The sequence below is a fragment of the Saccostrea echinata genome, unplaced genomic scaffold, assembly GCF_033153115.1.
Source record: "Saccostrea echinata isolate AGI-Se365-2 ecotype Australia unplaced genomic scaffold, CSIRO_AGI_Sech_v1 ptg000060l, whole genome shotgun sequence".
In the NCBI taxonomy this organism is placed as follows: Eukaryota; Metazoa; Mollusca; class Bivalvia; order Ostreida; family Ostreidae; genus Saccostrea; species Saccostrea echinata.
The window spans coordinates 4,322,509-4,344,004 of record NW_026889809.1 but is presented as its reverse complement, the minus strand read 5'-3'; the positions used below and the strand labels follow the sequence as shown (position 1 = coordinate 4,344,004).

General features: G+C 34.1%; 1 protein-coding gene across 1 annotated transcript in view; it reads left to right on the top strand.

Annotated features, from left to right (window-relative positions):
- The first annotated feature begins 1,308 nt into the window (after positions 1–1,308).
- Positions 1,309–21,496, top strand: part of LOC133174979 (inactive rhomboid protein 1-like) — a 28,699-nt gene continuing 8,511 nt past the window's right edge. Inside the window, exons 1-13 of the mRNA XM_061310069.1 lie at positions 1,309–1,379; positions 2,596–2,658; positions 3,327–3,567; positions 8,393–8,491; positions 9,728–9,789; positions 9,885–9,941; positions 11,927–12,121; positions 12,266–12,377; positions 12,534–12,608; positions 12,893–13,054; positions 13,227–13,315; positions 17,194–17,260; positions 20,348–20,542. Coding sequence (XP_061166053.1) covers positions 2,639–2,658; positions 3,327–3,567; positions 8,393–8,491; positions 9,728–9,789; positions 9,885–9,941; positions 11,927–12,121; positions 12,266–12,377; positions 12,534–12,608; positions 12,893–13,054; positions 13,227–13,315; positions 17,194–17,260; positions 20,348–20,542 — 1,374 coding nt within the window. The 5' untranslated portion in view covers positions 1,309–1,379; positions 2,596–2,638. The remainder of the gene's footprint in view (positions 1,380–2,595; positions 2,659–3,326; positions 3,568–8,392; positions 8,492–9,727; positions 9,790–9,884; positions 9,942–11,926; positions 12,122–12,265; positions 12,378–12,533; positions 12,609–12,892; positions 13,055–13,226; positions 13,316–17,193; positions 17,261–20,347; positions 20,543–21,496) is intronic.

The window sequence follows — 21,496 nt, the reverse complement described above, 5'->3', positions numbered from 1 at the left end:
ATGTCTACTTAGAAGATTTCATTTTGCCCTATTAAATTTCTAGAATCCATGAGCTTTGCCCCCCCTCCCCCGGCCCTCACCAGATCTTCGCCCTGGACCTACCAGGGACCTAAGGCGGGCCCTCAGATACCCTCGCCCCCTTAACTCCAAATCCTGGATTCGTTACTGTGCACATGAATAAGTTTACAGTGCACATTTCTTTGATGGTACACATGTACGATGAACTTGATAGATTCGATCATATTGACTATTTTCAGAAGATACGAAAGTGAGTATTTCATCTGATTTAAAAACAAAATCACATCAAAATATTTTTGATATGTAGTACATACAATTTTTATTATTTACTGAGAACCATCGATGAAGTAATCGAACAAGGGGAAATTATTGTATACCATTTTAATCGTTTAATATTTGGAATGTAAAATTCGGGGGTTGGTGGATATTCTGAAATATATGCAATGAAATCATAATCAAAACCCACAGCCTAATTGTGGATATACAGATTACATGACTTAAGAACAAGAAAGATAACTCTTTCTTGTTTATATACTACAAGAATTTAATTTCCTATAATTTTGAATAAAATAACGCATTTGCAAACATTTAAATGATTTAAAGAAAAGACCATAATTAAAATAGTGTCATGCTTTATTTTATTTTAACTTATTGATTTCATTTAGTTTAAATTTAAGGATTTCATCAATGATATATTTGAAGAAAATGTAAATATATAAAAATGGTAAAATTTTAGAACAAAAATAAATTGCATATAAAACTGTGATTTTTACGTTTCTTATCGGAGCGTGTGTCCTGGTGACACTCTGAACATTGATCGCTGGAAATTCGGCTGATCTGTCCAGTGTTTGTCCCTATTATGCACACATTCTGGTTCGTGGAGCTCCCGCTGCCGAGACGCACGGTTGAGCACCTCTCTAAATTGGTCCTTCACAGGGCCGTGGGTATAAATGTACGACCTGGCTTCTGAAATTTACAAAATTAGGGAAGTTGGGGGAACTCATAAGTATTTCTGACGCTCTAACACGGCCTTACCATGTGGGTAGGTTGCCATATTTTTTGCTTGCAAAATAAATGAAAAGTTCCCCTTTTTGCTTATATTGATATATCATTGCCTATTATTCTTTTATTATTATTATTATATTAACATCTTTAACAACATATTCCAATTTACTTTCGCCAGTGACTACTTTCTCGCAATCAGTAACCCATCCTAAAAATAACATTCAAGCGTTTCTGGCACCGAGATTTGAAATCGCATAATAAGCAAGAGAGTTACCCGCCGTCTCAAATGTTAGCAGGCAAGGGTGTATAGCTTTTCGTGGAAGTGTGACTTGGATACCTGACCGTGGCATCTTGTGGTAAGTTACAATTTGAAATCAGATGCAGAAAATGATTATATTTAACATACATATAAGTATTATTCGTATAACAACAATTACCAAAGTGAAAGTAGACTCACAGGAGTTCGCAATTTTATTGATAAAATTGCGAACTCCTGTGGTAGAAGGTTAGTACATAATTTTTTTTTTTAATTCTTTAAATGAAAAGCCCATGAAACGCAGGTCATCGCACCCTTAATTAAAAATAAACACTCAAAAATATCTTAAATTAAAAAACACTCAAAAATATTTTAAAAATAGATGATAATTAGGTAGATTCAGTTTTATACATGTATAATATGGGAATAAGATGATTGTTTAGGAATGCACCAGAATCAACCAAAGTACAGAGAATATGCCTGGTACCCATGTATAATACAATTTCTGGCTCAGTCTAGTAAGAGGTACCCATCCCTGACCCTCTGTGCACCCCTCCCTTCCCTGCATGGCGATGACCCTGAGGCCTAAATTTTGTTTGCCTGTGGCGGTCAGACGGGTTCGATCACCGGTGGCCAGATAGCTCACTTGGTAGAGCACTTGACTGGAGATTCAGGGGGCCCAGATTCGAATCCCTGTCTGGTCTGTCTCATTTTTCTCCTCTCCCATCACAGTTGTACATGTATGTGTATAAAACATTCTTCCAAAATTGCTTATGTTTGAATGAGTGGTTGGGAGGGGAGTAAGGGAGGATCCTTTATACAATTCTCCTAACAAGTACAGTCCCTTTCACTTGTCAAGTGTTTCTGGTATATATATGCTTGTGTACCATTTTTAATGCATTTTACAGAGGCTTTCAATATTCTTTAAATGTACCATGAATTATATTGTGAAGAAGAATAATGGTGCATATTTATTTTATGCCTTTGGAGCAAGGATAATTGTACACGTAATGATTTTTAATAACGATTTTTAATATAAACATATTTTTGAAAAAAGCTGTTGATAAGTAAAGTCGTGTTTATGCTGTGCATTCTGTCATGCTTCAATAATTTTCACCATAAGTTCTGTACATTGCTGGATTTGCTGCTAAAAGTTGGATGAAATAAACGTTTTATTTTACAGTACTGTTGTTGGCAAAAATGTTGGGAGGCAAGATTCACCCCAACCTATTCATGTGGCCATGGGCACATTTCATTTTATGCTTCTATATCAAGAGTCCAAATCATTGAAATAAAATTTTGATTTTTTTTTTCAGAACCTCCAAGGGACTAGAGAGAAATTTTTTGGAACATTACAACATGTTTAACAATGCAAAAAGGTAGGATATTATCATCAATTTTGGCACATTACTGTATATTATTTAACAAGTCTGTAATTTGTCTAATGTTAAGAGTTCTGTTTGAGAGCTACTTAGACTGGATGAATTTGATGTAACTTTTTATTGTCATTTTTAATACAAATTCAAATCAATTTTTTCAAAGCATTTTTGTTTTATTTTGATGTCATTACTAATTGTTTCATCAATAGTCAAAGGGGGATCCAGGGCCAATGCACCGGGCGTGCCCCCCCCCCCCCCCCCCCAGTTTTAACATTTTGTGTGTAGAACTTATATGTTCATTATCCTAAAATCAAGGAAAAAACATCTCTTATTTGTAAGAATTTGTCAGCTTCCGGGGGCTTTGCCCCCAGAACCTCCACCAGGGCTTGCCCTAGACCTACTGGGGGCTTCAATGACCCCCTGCCTTCTAGTGCCCCCCCCTCCCGTTACGAAATTCCTGGATCCGCCACTGATAGTGGTGGCAATTAGATATTTTTATGAGTTGCTGGTAACTAATTTCTTCAAGAGTGATTTTTCACACCTTGTAATTCGTGTCATCAGAAATATACATTAACATTTATGTGTAAATACATGTATAAATACATTCACTTAATATATCTTTGAAATACATATACACTAAAATGACTTTTATCTTACCTAAATTGTAGGTCACTGTTTGAATTTCTGGGGTTACCAACAGAAGCAGAGTTACCTGTGGAAGACAAAGAGGAACTGAAACAGCGATGGCAGGCAAGAAGGAAGAAGACCCTTCTGATCTCCCCAGGAATGAGGCAGGTGGACGAGCTGGACTATTCGAGCGCTACTTGGAGCACCACTCGGAGGAAACCACATAAAAAACCTAAAAAACCTGTGGCAAGACTGTTATTGGATTTCTCAGCTTCCGCAATGGTCAGAATTTGTATTTAGTGTCATAATACATGCCCTACCTTACTGTTATTTATATAATACAAGTTCATAAGTAAAATAAATACAGATTTATAGAAGAAGGATATGTTATTAATAGGGCTGCGCAATAATATTGATATTCAAATATATTGCGATTCGTTTACAAAAAATATCATATTGCGATACATTTTTCCAGTATTGATATACCGGCTTAATGATTGGGCTTTAGATTTATGAAGTAAAATATGAAATTTAAGATGAGAGAAACGTTTTCAATCATGCCAAACAGTACCAAACGTAAAAATTTCTGTTGTGCATTTCGTTGCCAAACTGTAGTGAAATCAACTAGAACTTTTTTGTAAAAGTAATTTTTTTTCCTGATTAGTTAGTCCGTATAGGGTGATTTCTTATTTAGTGGTTCACTTGAGTATAATATAACATAAAATAATTTTAACATCTTAAGGAGGGATTCTTGTCTGGTTTCTGACTAGACGAAATATTCCAAGTTTAATTGCTTGTATTTAAAAGATCATGTTTTTCTTTACTTATCATAATTGTACAATTTTAAATAGAAATGGTAAACTGAGTTTGAAATTCAGCATGGACAATATTTTTGGCACAACTACGGTGTATGAAAATATCTCCTTTTCTGCCTATCAAAATCACTTACAGAACAATACATTCAGTCAAATTTTTTAAACAATTAAAGACTTAAAGAAATTTTGAAATGTAACTAAAATTAATAATAATGCCCTAACGTTTTAAAATATAGCAAATAATAATGATTTTCTAAACAAATTACAATCTTGTTAGCTTTTGAAAGCTTCCAATCTGAAAAAAGATCTGAGCAAGAAAATCAGTAAAAACTGTTTTTCTCTCTTACTAAATGGTCAAACCTTTTTGTTTTTGTATCATTTTGTATATTTATATGAGTATTTACCATATACGAAAGTAAGAAATATTTAAATATAAGAAGTATATAAAAATAACTAATATTATCCTAAAAAATTAAGATAAACAGAGGAAATTTGGATCAGTCAATATCTATTTAAGTTAAATAATGTCAATTAATTTGTTAGAATCATCTGATAGACCTGATATGGTAATTTTTGTGCAAGAAGAAAAATATTTTATCTTTTAAAACAGAAGTATGCATCACATGATTAGGGACAGTATTTTTTCACTCTAAATGTCAAGGAAAAAGATAATGACCTTGACCTGACCTTCCTTCTTAAACAAAACAGTCAAATTTAATCTGATAAATGTGTATCATCACTTAGTGATAATGTCTTCATGAATCTATGAAAATTTCATTAAATTTTAAATACAAGAAATATGAGAAGAATCCCTCCTTAAATGAGGGAATATTGAACGTACCAAAATTTAAAATCTTCAGTCGATGTCAGTAGCCTTTTTAGCTCACCTGAGCTGAAAGCTCAAGTGAGCTTTTTTGATCACATTTTGTCCGACATCTGTCTAGCTGTCTGCTCGTCCATCCATCCCTCTGTAATTTTTTCACATTTTTGACTTCTTCTCCAGAGCCACTGGGCCAATTTCAACCAAACTTGCCACAATGCATTCTTGGGTGAAGGGGATTCAAGATTGTTCAGATGAAGTGCCATTTCCTCTTTCAAGGGAGATAATTAGGAAATAGTGAATATTTGGTGGTATCTTTTGAAAATCTTCTTCTCAAGAACCACTTGGCCAGAAGAGTTGAAACTTACCAGGGATCGACATTAACGGTTGTCTGATTGCCTGGGGCAAGTAAATTCTCAGTTAGGGCAAGTGAAACTGCTGTTGAACTTGTCCGATCGGGCAAGTGAATACTTCTGATATATTTTTTTAAATCTTATATTAGTTTATAAACAAACAATAATTTGAACACTTGATTTCTACCAGGAATATGACATTCTTTTTGTAGTCGGAAATTCCTCGGTAGCGCCGTTTATTCAAAAATCGGGTTCGTTATTCCGTTTTTCTTTCGGTGTAGCTGACAAAACTGACATCTTAACATTCTTATTATGAAATATGATATTTAAAAATAGCTCATTTATTTACTCACAGAATATAAAGAAAAAAAGTTATTCTTGGGCCCCCTGAATCTCCAGTCAAGTGCTCTACCAAGTGAGCTATTTGGCGATCGAACCCTTATGTTATTCTTGGTGCACGATGTATTCTGATCAGGATATGTATGTTTCCAAACATGGCCAATGTTTTCCTTTAGTGTGGCTTCAGTTTTTCAGGGGGAAAAATCAAAATTCACAAAAAGATCATAAAGAAAATAGTTTTCAAAAATATGAATTTTATTTAAAAGGAAGTATTGCTGCATGGCAGTGTGAGTTTACAAGTATTTAAAATGTAGCATCACCGGCACATCAAGATATTTTTCTGGTACTTAACTTGGCAAACATAAAAAATATCTCACTTTATTTACAATAATAAATTAAGTTTTCGGTTTCCCTTCTTTCTAAATTTTGGGCAACCAAGTTTTGCATTCGAACAAGTCAAAGTTTGAGTTCACTTGCCCGAAGGGCAAGTGAATCTGAAAGTTAATGTCTATCCCTGCTCACAAAGTGTAGATTCAAGTTTGTTCAATTCATGACCCCTGGGGGTTGGATGGGGCCACTGTAACACAATGAGTGTACAAATTATAATTTTAATTGATATATTAATTTTGTACATTGAGTTTATTAATATTTTAAATATTGTGTTTTAAATTATAATTGATACTATCAGTGTGTATAGCGATGGACAATAACATCTTAATTATGAATTTGTTTACAAACTCTGGGAGATTGGATACAATAAGTGAGTGTCTTCATTTGACGGACAATTAGTTTTTACGATGTGTTGTTTTCTAACATTGACACTTCCAATCAGACTTTGTGCAAATCTGCAACCATATAATTAACTGAAGAATGTGCAAGATACACAATGTTAATATAAACAGACTGTATCCTATAAGTAGATGCAGTGAGGAGCGGACTATATCAATATTAATGAAGTGACACTCTAACTAACTAATTGTTGTTACCAAATATGTGATCCCTATGATGCAGCTTCTTGTGCAAAAGATGTGCGCACTGAGTATCAATAGCTTTTAACATCTTAGCTCTAAGACTGACTATGAGAGCTTTTTACCATCTTAGCTCCTAGACTGAATATGTGAGCTTTCACCATCTTGGCTCCAAGACCTGCAGCCATTGAACTTTTTTTTTTGTACCATTGTTTTTGCCTTTGCTGTGACTTTATAATAAAACTATAAACTTGCAAAAGTCTTCTTAATCCAAACACATTGAGTAATTGTGTTATACCACTATGGGGATCAAAGTTTAACATAGGGATATATAGAGAAAAAATCTTTAAAAATCTTCTTCTCAAGAACAGGAAAGCCATGTTTTCATAATGATATGGGAGCATGCTCAGCTAATGTAGATTCAAGTTTGTTCAAATCCTGATCCCCAGGGGTAGGGTGTGGCCACAATGGCTGATCAAAGTTTTACACACAAATAAAACTTTAAAAAATCTTCTTCTCAAGAACAGGAAAGCCATATGTTTAGTCATATTGATATGGAAGCATCCTCAGGTAGTGTAGATTAAAAATTTTTTCTGATCATGATCCCCTTGGGTTAGGTGGGGCCACAATGGGGGATCAAAGTTTTACATAGGAATACATAGGAAAAATTCTTTTTTAGAACAACAAAGCTTAATTGGTCATATTTTTATGGAATCATCCTAAGGTAGTGTAGATTCAAGTTTCTTTAAATTTTGACCCCAGGGAGTAGGGTGGGGCAACAATTAGGGATCAAAGTTTTACATAGGAATGTATTGGAAAAAAATCTTTAAAAATCTTCTTCTCAAGAACAGCAAAGCCATGTTTAGTCATAGTAATATGAAAGCATCTTCAGGTAGTGTAGATTCAAGTTTGTTCAAAACATGACCCCTGGGGGGTAGGGTGGGGCCACAATGTGGGATCAAAGTTTTACATAGGAATATATAGGGAAAAAAGTTTTAAAAATCTTTCCAAGAACTGCTCAGCTGTGTTTAGTCATAGTAATATGGAAATATCCTCAGGTAGTGTAGATTAAAGTTTGTTCAATTCATGACCTTGAGAGGCTAGTCTGTGGCCACAACAGGGGATCAAAGTTATACAATTTTTTTCTCATGAACAGCCAAGCCATGATTAGTCAAATTAATTCAGAAGCATCCTCAGGTGGTGTAGATACATCGTACAAGTGTGTTTAAATCATGTCTCTGGGAGTAAGGCAAGGCCTCAATAGAAGATCAAATGTTGAAACCACTTCAATACTGAAGTGATTTCTGATATGCCTAGCCAGAGTGCTCTGGTGAGCGATGTGGGCCATGGGCCTCTTGTTTAGGTTGAATGATAGTATTGTAATTTGTAAATGTGGATATTTACATGTGTTGTTAATTACATGAATTAGATTCAAGAACATTATGTGTGGGAGTTATTTCTACAATACATGGATTTTGTATTGCTAAAACTGAATAAAATATGGTTAAAGGTGTTGGTTCATGGGGGAATATTGACCTTAAAGGTCTTTTTGAGTATTTAGTGTATATTACACCCACAAGTAAATTTCTACCACATTTACAGCTATTTTGTATAAGCTTTCTCAAAGCCAATATGGCAAGAAAACTGTAGAAAAGTGCTACAAAGTGTCCTACCTTTGTGTTTGTCTTGCAGAATAAATATTCTGAAAGTTAATTGTGCTATTACCAATTTTAGTGGCCCATATGAGATTTAGTATTGTCTTAAAATTTATTGCGGGACAGTATCTATTTATAGATAACTCCCACATTGTAGGGATTATCCAAAGAAAGGAGAACACTAACAGAAGGGGAACCACCTAGAAGCTTTGCACCGGCAGCTTTGGACAAGTTCTTTAAACCTGTTTTTGATGAGGTTGGTCAAGGTTGTAATGACAGAAGTTTTTTGTAGCACTTATATATTTATAAACTTTCAGAAAAATTAGCACTAGGAATTATTAAAACATCACTTGAATTTCATTGATTTTTCTTACCAAGAAATGGTTAACATACATATGTAATAATATCACTAATCCTAAGAATACATTCATTTGAGGATAAAAACAAAATACAAATAGTGAGAATTGAGCCATCTTAGTAGAGGATTAGAAATCATATTTGTCACATGTTTACTCCTTTATACAGGGCCAAAATAAAATTATTGTTTGTTTGCAATTGCCTCCCATCTCATTGAAATGACCCCTCCTAGAAAAATTTTACTGACCAAAAATAAGAAGATTTTTTTTATTCAATCAATTCTTGGCCTGTCATCACATGTGCTACCCAATCACTTAAAATAAGTGTCGGATCTAAGCAAAATTGGGTTCCTTGTTGATTGGAGTTACCCTTTACAAAAAGGCAGAAAATAACGTGTTTCCTGCTTGTTGAGATTTTTATCATAAATTTTTAATTTAAATTTAATTTTGAAAAAAAAATAATTTCCCTCCCTCCCTCCTGGGTCTGAAACCTCCCAGGCGGCAATTCCAAACAAACAATTTTTTAGGGATGGCCCAGTCAATATAGCTCATAAGATATTGTTTTCATATCCTCAGTTGTGATGTCACAATGGTTTTTGCGTGAATTTGATTTAGTCAGATATTGTGGATTTACATAAAACAAATTCATGAAATAGCTACATGTATGTGTAAAATGTAATAAAAAGAATCTCCCATGGTGTGTGGTTAGATATGATTGTTTATCCAAATCATTGTGTATTTTTATCCCCTCACCAAAGCCCAGAGTTAAAAACACACAGCTTGTTGGATAAAAAATTGTATCCAAGCACAAACCATGCGAGATCCTACATTTAGTCAACATCAAACACTTTTATGTCAGCCTTAACCCAGATTGATGCACATTCCCAAATGCTACATCTTAAAGCTTGTTGAATTTTAAAAAAATGGCAGTTAAAATTATTGCAGTTTTCCCTCATTATTAACAGCCATTCCATTTTATTTCAGACTTAAGCACTGATGCCTGTCCATTATAGTCAAATGATATATTTTGATGCAGTTCATACTGTGCATATCTTGATAATTAGTATGATATGAACAAATGTTATACACATACACAGATATTTATATATGCTACATGTATTTTTGACTCGCTATAGAGGTGGAGGGATGAGAAATTTTTTGATGACAAAGAGGAACCACTGCCCTCCAGACCAGAAGTGTAAGTATCAATATCCCGAGTGAAATGTTGTACAGAACTTACTGTACCAGAGTTACTTCATGCATTGTTTCTGATTTTACTCATTTCTGTTTCAGCATGGCTGAGTCTAATGATGAAGAAGTAGATTCAGGAATGGGGAAAAGAGAGAAAGGGTAGGAAAGTTTTACTCTAAGAATTCATAACTGTATGTGAACATCTGATATAGAGATGTTTGGAAAGATAAACATTACAGAAAATTTTGGGAAAAAAAACTTTTCTACGGACAATTGTTAATATATCTATGAAATCCATTTATTTTGTTGGCATTCTGAGGGATGATTGTTTGTATCTGTTCTTATAAAAACAACCAAAGGATTTATGAAAGTGGTATGATTCTCTTACATTTGTCTAGCTGATATTAAATTATAACTGTTACTGGTTGTTAACTGATCAGAACTTTACATTAACATACAAAAAATCCAGCTATTCTCTCTACTACATATACTCTGAATAACCTAAATTTATTGTACCCAAAAATAGCTGACATATTTTCTAAAATCTCTACAACCTTCAAGCTTCATCTCTCTACATTAAAGATGTTCTATAATTTTTCTTCATGTATTCCCTGGCTATGTTTAGGGTTTTGGTGCTGAACTGGCTGTTTTATAATTTTACTATTTTCTGTTTATGTTGAAGGCTTTGTATTTAGAGCTAGCTGTTTTGTAATTTTACAATTTTCTGTTTATGTCCAGGGTTATGGGTTTGGAGCCAGCTGTTTTGTAGTTTAGTTCGCAGGTAGGTTAAGGCTTCCCGTAGAATATGACAGTGCACTCTGTGCCTTCACATCTCTGAACTACCAAAATATGACGTCATAATCGAAAATGACGTCAGGTCACTGCAAACTTGAGGTGTTATGACGGGGAGAGTGTCATGAACTTTACACTTAATTTCAAACTGCATGTAAAATGATAGATAGCTATTGCAAAATTCACGGGTTGTTAAAGGTTTTTTAAGTCTTATATGTCCGAATATTTTAGAAATACACCGCTTACCTACCCTTGATTGAAATTCACCATGTTCAAAATGCTTATGAAAAATATACTTTTGAAATGTACTCTGTTTTATACCCGTGGTTGGAGGTAGAATTTATTTTGTGTGTATAAAAGAGTCTGGCGCAGGTGATTAATGAGGATTAATCTGAGAATTTTTGTGGAAATCTGTAAGAAGAGGTTGTTCTCTAACTGAATCTTGCTTGGGAAAAATGTGTGTTGGCTTTGTTTTAATACAGATTACGATATTGTGTGGAAAATACCCTCAAATTTGTAGGTAAGTTGAATTTCTCAGGAAATATTTTGTACCCGAGTAATACTATGACTTTTCCCAAGCACATTTCGGATACACAAGGATACGATGAGTTTATTTATATAACAAAATGTTAATAATTATTGTGTTAATCAGCTGCGCCGAAGCGATTTATATGAAACACTTCAAAAAATTATAAATGACCGTCACGTGATCAACAAAGTCATGTGATATCATAACAAATATGCTAATATATAGCCGAGGAAATCCTTTATATAAATTGGAAGTACTAAAGTTCAATACTTACAAATTAAAACCAAAACCGACCTCGCAATGACATATTATGTTTTGAGCGCATTTTAAAGCTTCGGGAAGCCTTAACATAGCTGCGTTGTTTTCTGGTTATGCCTAGGATTGTGGGTGCTGAGCTAACTGTTTTGTAGTTTAACTGTTCCTGGTTATGGATTTGGAGCCAGCTGTTTTGTTGTTTTTACTATTTCCTGGTTATGTCTAGGGTTATGGGTGCTGAGCCTGCTTTTCTGTAGTTTAACTGTTTCTGATCGTGTCTAGGGTTATGAGTTTGGAGCCAGCTGTTTTGTAGTTTTTACTATTTCCTGGTTATGTCTAGGGTTATGGGTGCTGAGCCTGTTTTTCTGTAGTTTAACTGTTTCTGATCGTGTCTAGGGTTATGAGTTTGGAGCCAGCTGTTTTGTAGTTTTTACTATTTCCTGGTTATGTCTAGGGTTATGGGTGCTGAGCCTGCTTTTCTGTAGTTTAACTGTTTCTGATCGTGTCTAGGGTTATGAGTTTGGAGCCAGCTGTTTTGTAGTTTTTACTATTTCCTGGTTATGTCTAGGGTTATGGGTGCTGATTCTGGTGACATTGAGCTGACAGAGGTGACGACTTTTGGGATGTCCCGAATGTCACAGGACGTGGTGGATGCTGCACCGGTGTTAAAGGTCTTAGAAGAAGACTTCTGTAGCCTGATCAGCTGTAGATGTTCAGAGAAGAACTCGGTTATAGGAGATGATGAAGATGATTACATGAACAGGTAAATCCAGAAATTCTCTGCAGACCAAAGAAAAATTCAGTAGGTAAAGATTGTCTAGGATACAGAAAAGACATCTGTGTCCCAGCAGGTGCTTGTTCTCTGTATTATACGTGTTTGTTGATAATTGTCTGTTTTCTTTTGTAGACCTTACTTTACATACTTTATCACCTTTGTACAAACTGTTATACTTATCTGTGCTTTGGCTATTTATGGAATTGGTCCATTTGGGGTTGATGAGGTTGTAGTTCAAGATGTGGTGAGTATTATATAGGATATCCATCTAGTTATGTATACATGGATGTTGGATTTAAAAATTAGCCATCTATAAATTACCTGCACATTACTCATATGAAGGATTGCTTAAGTTTTCCTACAAAATACAAATTTAAAACTTGTGGAAAAATTCCTACAGGTATTGAAACCAAATCTGGCTTTGGAAGCAGAGGCAAGGCGGGAGTTTGGAAACATGTGGTTAGGTCCTAGTCAGGCAAGAATGTTTTACAATTTACTCTTTTTTTTATTTAAAAATATGATACATGTAGTTACAATTATTTTTCAATTTTTATACATGTATAAACTGGTAAACTTCACATATGCAAGTGTTGAGTCTCAGTATATTATTTGTTCTTTGATATATACATGTATGTATTTATGTGTAATATTCACAAATATGCGCTATGATTTTCAAATTTCTAGCATTTGTACTTCTTATATATACATACATGTATGTACAGTATTCTTTGTGCTGAACTTGTATCACTTCACAAACAGAAAGATTTGATTCATCTTGGAGCAAAGTATTCCCCTTGTATGAGAAAAGATCCAAATTTAGAAGCAGCATTGGCAGAGCAAAGGAAGGAGGAGAGAAATACAGGGTGTTGTGTCCGTGACGACGGGTCAGGGTGTGTACAGACCACCATCCACAAGTGTAGTGTAAGTCACAGAAGTGTACACTTACTTAAGTATAGTGTACTTAGTTAAAATTGTAATATAAAAGAGCAAAGTATTATACATGTGCAGCACATGCTGTATGGTTATATCCATTATTAGATTTTTGTAGAAACTAATCTCCACCTTTGTTAAGTGGCATGCTTGATTTTTGTAGAAACTAATCTCCACCTTTGTTAAGTGGAATGACACCAGTAAGATAGACAATGGCTACAAGTCGGGGGCAGTGTGTGGTCTAGATCCCAAGTAAGTGTCATAACAGAAGGACATTGTACATCTCTGTATAATTTCTCCATTTCCAGTTAAAAAAAATATTCTTTGGTATAAAGTTATGACGTTATTATCATGTAAAGGAAACAATCTTCATCAGCATATTTATGCAGCAAACTTGCATAATTCATTAATACATGTACATATGACTGCCATCATGAGAAAAGGGCCCTTAAGGTCAAAATTTCACAAATTGACTTTTTGGTAAATTTTGATAGCCAGACTTGTTCTGAATGCAAATATATGGAACATTTGAAAATATCTCAATTTTTCAGTATTTTATGAGGCTCAGCATTTTAGTAAGGTGCTTCAAAACAACGTTGATGTTACTCATTGAAAATTTAATGAAGTCATGTGCGTCAAATTCAGTTTCCAAACATTCTGAAAATTATTTAAATAACCTTAATCGTGTTGACACATAAAAACTTGAGAATTATTTGATTTCTTCTTCCAATCTACAAGTATACAATTATTCCTAGGGAAAGTCACCTTAGTTCATTCTATTTAGAGGCAGATCCAGTAATTTCGTAAGGGGACGGGGAAGGGTTTCTAAACCGGATACAGGAATGGTTTATATTCAGTCGAAAAAATAATACCTGTACAATTCCACTCAAATTTTTCTTTTTACATTGAATACTCCAGCTCAATTTATAAAATATATAAAGCACATGTAACATTAAAACATCAACAACAACAACAACAAAAAAAAAAGACATATGCGCCATTCACCCCCCTCCCAACACACACATACACACACACGTGTTACTATATCCTTTGTCATGAGGGGATAATATCACCCCATATATTTTCCGTTTCACCGATGGATGGTAATGGGAATTAAATTCAGAAGCGTCATGATGTGTGAAATTGTTTTTAATAAAAGTTTATTCCGTACATAAAAATCATAAAGAGAAAAAAAAAATCTGTTTTTTTATGTCCAAGCGGATTTTGATTTTTTTTAAACTTTCTTAATACATGTACTTAAAAAAAGTTTAAATCAGTTTCCATTGTTCATACTATTCAATTTCTTTGCCTGTCTTAGTTATGGAGTAGAAACATAAAAAAAGAGGCACATAATAATGTCAAAGCCAAAGGACTTGTCTTATGAAATTTTATTCGGTACATAAAAATTGAATCTTTTTGTCAACATCTTAACATTTTTTCCAGAAAATCACAATTTATCAAAAGTGATTATAATTGCTTTTGTACTTTGATTTTTTCTTTTGATTTATTCATTTATTTATATTGGGGGGGGGGGGGGGGGGGGAACCTGTGCTCACTACGCTAAGTACTGCTGTATTACTTGGACACAACAATCGTACATCATTTCTTAAAAAGGCCGCTACTGTAATCTCAAAAAGAAAACATTATGGGAATTGGTTTCTGTAAAAATACTTCCTATTGTTGGAATGAATTGGCAATTTGCGATCATATTGCCAGATACTTATTCTCACCTGCTGGACATAGAAATATAGCCTGCAGTCATGTGTCAAATATAAGCTTATTAAAGCTCGAAATTTCAGTCCTTGGAAAAATAAAATCCCTTGTAGAATTGCGCTCGATCTGAAATATTCTCTGTGGATTTCTGGAATTGATAAAATCTCATTAGATATTAATCAATCATGTTATTTCATGTTAATGTTTACGACGATTGTCTGGCTTCCAACTCAGATTTATGGAAAGTTCTTAAAAAAAGATCTAGAGATGGATGTACCGCTCTTAGGATCTTTTTATATATGCACACTTTACGGAGCTGGACTTTTCTGAGCAAAATGAAATACAGTTGCATTACAATTTTAACGAAATCTATTTGAAATTGAAGCTGAATTTCTGCCGAGACTTGAATATATTTTTACGCAATAAAGGTCATCCTCTTCCTCCGTGACATCTGCTCACCTGACATCTAAGATTCTCATATAATGCAGACCTGCCTACCCTTCCGTTTTTGGCGAAATTCTTCCGCTTTTGTCCACGAAATTACGCTGTTATGCCATATAATTTAATTTTACACTTTTAAATATTTTTCCTAGACAACTTAATGAAAGGCTAACTTGGGAGTTGAAGTAAAGGCTTTCCTAAATAAAAACGAGAAGAAGGTAAATAATACTAATTATTAGAGGGTTTCGGGTCTTCACGATATGATTTTTTACTATACAAACAACATACGTAATATATCTTGTAGTTATGCCTTTTAAACGTATGGCATGCCAAAAATTAAAAAAAAACTATTGAATGGTATGTGCAAAAAGTAAAGTCAGTTTAATTTTAAATTCAGTTTATTCTTACATTGCTAGGGACAAATAGAGACAAGTTAATGCAAGGTAGAATTGGTATTAACATGGAAATGAAACTCTGAATTATGTGATTTGCTAGAAATTTTCCAAAAGTTCATTAGGCATGTAAGTTAAATAAGTTTGATGTAACTGCATTTAGGATTCCAGTTTTACAACACATGGACTTTTTGTCAATAAATAATTTGAAAAAACGTTCATGCTTGCTTTGTTCAGTGATGTACAATTACAGGTTTATTTAGACAATATAGTAGCATTGCAAAACATCAAACTAGGGAAACATAAAGGATTACGCCTTTGCCTCTGAATTTCCTCCAAAATGAATATTGAAATTACACCCTCGTAATGAAAAGTGTAGGCAGGTCTGATAATGTACATATATGTCTTAAGCAGTAATTAAATGATACGTCCAACATACATGTTTATACTTTTTTGTGTGAGGCGATGCAGGTAAACAAAATCCCCTTGAATGTTTGAAACTTGACCACTCTAACTTGATTCTCTTCATATGCGACTAAGTATCTGTTTTTGTCTTGGAAGCTAAACAGGTAAGCCATTTTTCCTAGTTATTATTTTAAAAATATCACTTTCTTGGAATTTCGAAATTAAAGAACATGACTGGTATTTTTGCCTACTACAACACGACTGGAATAGAATCTTTCTTTTAAAGCAGAAATGTGTGTGTGTGTGTGTGTGTGTGCATGTTTGTCTAATCATATTCCTAAAAGCCTGTACATGTATAAACTTCAGTATCCCAGCATCAACAGAACTTGTCGAGATATCTGGGGTATCAAGATATCAAAGCTGAGACTTGACGTCCAAGATTTAAATGCAAGACTTGACTAAATTATTACATACATGAATTCAATAGTCAGTAAAAAAAAAATTGCTTCCTTACATATTTCATGGTCATCAAATTTTTTAATGAACCTCCCTTTTGCCGCTCGAAATATTACAGGTGCTTTTATTTTTCATCTTTCCCATTACATGTATTTAGATTTCTTGATTGTCTTTGTTTTCTTAAGATTGGTGTTAATGTGGTAAATTGCTCAGAAAACAAATATACACAGTATCTTTAGCCATGCATAATATATACAGATCGCTATAAATCGCTGTACCTAACAATGTGTTCACTGTCGTGTTTAGATTAATTATGTGATATCAACTTGATATTATCAAATTGACAAGTTAAATACTTTAACAAAATTATGAATAAATGCATGTACTAAATAGTAATAATATTTTTTATTTAGTAATAATATTATTTATTAAAAATTTCTGCATCAAATTTCATATAATTTGATAATTTTTTGTTACACCTGGAAATCCAATATTATTTCTTGTACACGAAACTCAGTCGATAAAATTTACTTCTGTGTTTACAATACCGCGACTTTGACGTCATTTTCTGCGCATTGTGACGTCAAAAGATAAGGGTCTTTTTCTCATGACAGCAGTCATATACATGAATTTAATTGAAAAAGGAAGATATTAATATGTGTAGAGAATTATAAGTACATATAATGCAACAAAAAAAAATTATGACTGTCTTGATACTTTTAGTCACTGCAAGAGTCCCTCCTCTACCCCACCCTTTGAATGGGACAAGAAAGACTTCACAAACTGGCCTGTATGTTATGTTTAAGTCTTAATTATTAGTTACATGATAAGCATTATATGATATTTTGCACTTTTTAGCTCACCTGAGCTGAAAGCTCAAGGACCCATTCTGATCACAAATTGTCTGGAGTCCATCTGTCTGTCTGTTTAGCTGTCTCTTTGTCCATCATTCTGTAAACTTTTTACATTTTCAACTTTTTCTCAAAAACCACTGGGCCAATTTCAACCAAAGTTGGCACAAAGCATCCTTTGGTCAAGATGAATATACATTCTTCAAATGAAGAACCAGTCCCCTTCCAAGGGGAAATAATCAAGAAAAGGCAAAAATATGGCGGGGTCATTAAAAAGTCTTCTTTTCAAGAACCACTGGATCATTAGAGATGAAACTTAAGTGAAAGCTTTCTGAGGAAGTGTAGATTTTAAATTGTTCAAATCATGGACCTGGAGGGTAGGGTGTGGCCAAAATAGGGGATCAAAGTTTTACATTGATATATATATGAACAATCTTCTTCTCAAGAAGACCAGAAAAGATGAGACTCACATGTATGTGAAAGTTTCCTAATATGTGCTTCCTAATGCATATTCTGAATAATTAAAAAAAGACCAGGGGTAGGGTAGGGCCACAATAGGGGTTCATAGTTTTACATGGTACTATAGAGGGGGGAAAAGTGAAAATCTTCTCAAGAACCACAATCAAACCATTCCCAAGTGGATTCATATTTTTCAGATTATACCCCTGGATTAGAGTTAGCCAAAATAGGGAACAAATTTTCCATTATAATGCATGTATACAATAAAAAATTCCTTCTCCAAGACATCAAAACCATGTTAGTTATAATGATATTTAAGCATCCCCATGTTTTGTTGATTCAGAGACCCATAAAGTTAGAGTGGAGCAATATTATGGGTCACAATTTTTCACAAAAATATAAAAATCTATTTAGAAATCTGATGAAGAACAGCAGGGCTAAAGTTACCCAGGTGAGCATTGTGGCCTTTGGGTCTCTTGTTGATTATACTAATCACAGGTGTGCAGGCATAAAATAAATAATTTCTCGTTAGCGCATAAAGTGCAAAATTTCTTTTTGGACACTTAAGGTGTATGTGTATTTTTACAGTTTTTTAGCTCACCTGAGCTGAAAGCTCAAGTGAGCTTTTCTGATCATATTTTGTCCGTAGTCCGTCTGTCTGTCTGTAAACTTTTCACATTTTCGCTTTCTTCTCCAGAACCACTGGGCCAATTTCAACCAAACTTGCCACAAAGCATCCTTAGGTGAAGGGGGTTTAAGTTTGTTCAAATGAAGGGCCCTGCCCTCTTCCATGGGGAGATAATTAAGAATTGGTGAAAATTTGGTGTCATCTATTAAAAATCTTCTTCTCAAGAACAATTGGGCCAGAAAAGTTGAAACTTATATGATACCTTCATTACATAGTGTAGATTCAAATTTGTTCAAATCATGACCCCCAGGGGTAGGGTGGGGCCACAATGAGGGATCAAAGTTTTACGTAGGAATATATAGAAAAATTCTTTAAAAATCTTCTTCTCAAGAACAACAAAGCCACAATTAGTCATATTGATATAGAATCATCTTCAGGTAGTGAAGATTCAAATTTGTTGAAATCATGACCCTGCAGAGTAGGGTGGGGCCACAATGAGGGATCAAAGTTTTACATAGGAATATATAGGAACATTCTTTAAAAATCTTCTTCTCAAGAACAACACAACCACAATTAGTCATATTGATATGGAATCATCCTCAGGTAGTGTAGATTCAAGTTTGTTCAAATCATGACTGCTAGGGGTAGGGTGGGACCACAATGGGGGATCAAAGTTTTACATAGGAATACATAAGAAAATTCTTTAAAAAATCAAGTTTGTTCAAGATAACCTCCAGTAGTTGGGTGGGGCCATAATGGGGATCAAAGTTTAACAAAAGAACATATATAGGAAATATCTTTAAAAATCTTCTTCTCAAGAACAACAAAGCCATGATTAGTCATATTGATATGGAAGCATCCTCAGGTAGTGTAGATTCAAGTTTGTTCAAATCATGAACCCCCCCTCCCCCCCCCCCCCCCTCCCAGGGTAGGGTGGCAGACATCTTTAAAGTTCCGTTTTCAAGAACAGCAAAACCATGATTAGTTATATGAATATAGAAGCATCATATCAGAAAGTTTAGATTCATTTTCATACAAAACATGGCAACTGGGGGTAGGGTATGCCTAGAACAGGCGATCAAAGCTTTACATATGAATGTATAGGAGAAGAAATCTGCTGACGAAGAACAGCAGGGCCATATTGACTCAGGTGAGCGTTGTGACCCGTGGGCCTCTTGTTTTCAACTTAATATAATGAGATTACTGGTATTTAGCACACAATTTATTTTAGACCCTTTGGCAAGTTCATAAGGAAAACATCTAATGTATGTTCAAGTAGATTAATCTTTATTATATAGTCTATAAATAGCCCCTATATAATCTATACAAACGCAAACAGTTCATAACACTACATATTCACCGAAATTGAAGCCGTATTCACTGGAGGGTCAGTGCGCGTGCAGTGGCATTGTGACGTCACAATCAATACCCAAAACAACGTTGAAAACAGTGGTTGCAACGGTCGGAGCTAGCTGAATATATGAGCAGGAAAAATTGTTTCGCAAGTCTATCGCAGGATTATTTTCTTACCATTTCGATGTCTTACGCACATCAAAAGGAAAACACGGAGGTTATAGGTTGTAATCTGGACATTTTTTATTTTTCTACGACAGAAGTTCGTTAATGAAAATGGAATCGTCAGGCGGCCTTCAATGTCTTATTCATTAAATCCTGACTATATAATAAAACAATTATGGACTCTTTCGATGGTGAATATGGTTTGTTATTCACCAGAAAAATATCAATATTGACCGAGGCGAAGCCAAGGTCAATATTGATATTTTTCTGGTGAATAACAAACCATATTCCCCATCGAAAGAATCCATAATTGTATACTTATTCACTCAAATTACACAAGATTCATGATATTTGTATTACATGTACATGTATTTATATTCTGAAGGAAAGTATCAGTTTGTATTATAAGTTTTATCTGTAGGTTTGTAAAGAAACGAAGAATGTCAGTCGTAGTTTTAAAGGTTGCTCCCAGCCTGGGTCAGACTGTCACATGACATGTGATTTACTAGGGCGGCCATGTTGTTTTGGTATCCAAGGAGAATGCATGATCACCACCAGGGAGCATTGTGAATTTAGACAGGGATACTTCCATGATGACAAATTTTTGTGTTCTCAGGTTGGCTTAATTTAATTATAAAATCTATTAAAATAAAGCACATGCAATTCAAATTATTCAAACCACTGTATAAAAGAGTATAGTACAATCTTTTTGGGGACAAAATTAGGTTTGAGGGTTATCAATATTTTTGCCTTACTCAAAACCATAAATCTTCTGTAAGAACTTTATACAGACATGTTTGAATCACTTTTTCTATTTTGATGAATAGAATTTAATGAAAATGATATTTCAATCTATCTTCTAAGTGGCTAAAAATTTTGACTTATCTCTGGCATTGGAGTGCTGGAAGTTGGAAGGTCGTTGGTTGTCATCCCCCCCCCCCCCCCTTGGCTGCAATAATTAATCCTAATTCAGTTAAAAAATAGGTAGGAAGAGTTCCTTTTCCAAGGGCTCAGTACTGTTAAAGTCTTGCTAGGGACATAAAAACAACAATCAAACAAATCTCCGGGATCACACTTGTATGTATGCTTTACAGCTTGCTTTGTTTTGGACAGTAAAACATCCCTCAAGTTGACAAGACTGTATACAAGGTACAGGTGACTCAAGATACCTGGAAATCTGGGGGAATGGAAAAACTCTGTGCGATCAATAATTTGAAGTTGAGTGTGGAAATTTCCAGGTCATTTGATTGGTTTTGAAATAAGTCCAACAGGGAGTGATTTATTCTAATTCACAACAGTGTTAAAAAAATTATATGTGTGTGCATGTACTTAACAATGATATTCCTTTGCATTTTTATGAATATATATATATATATATATATATATATATATATATATATATATATATATATATATATATATATATATATATATATATATATATATATATATATAAAGCACTAAAAATGACCAACGACACGAACAATAATAATTATTATTATTATTGTTCGTGTCGTTGGTCATTTTTAGTGCTTTATATAAATTTCCATCCATCTACTTAGTAGATCCA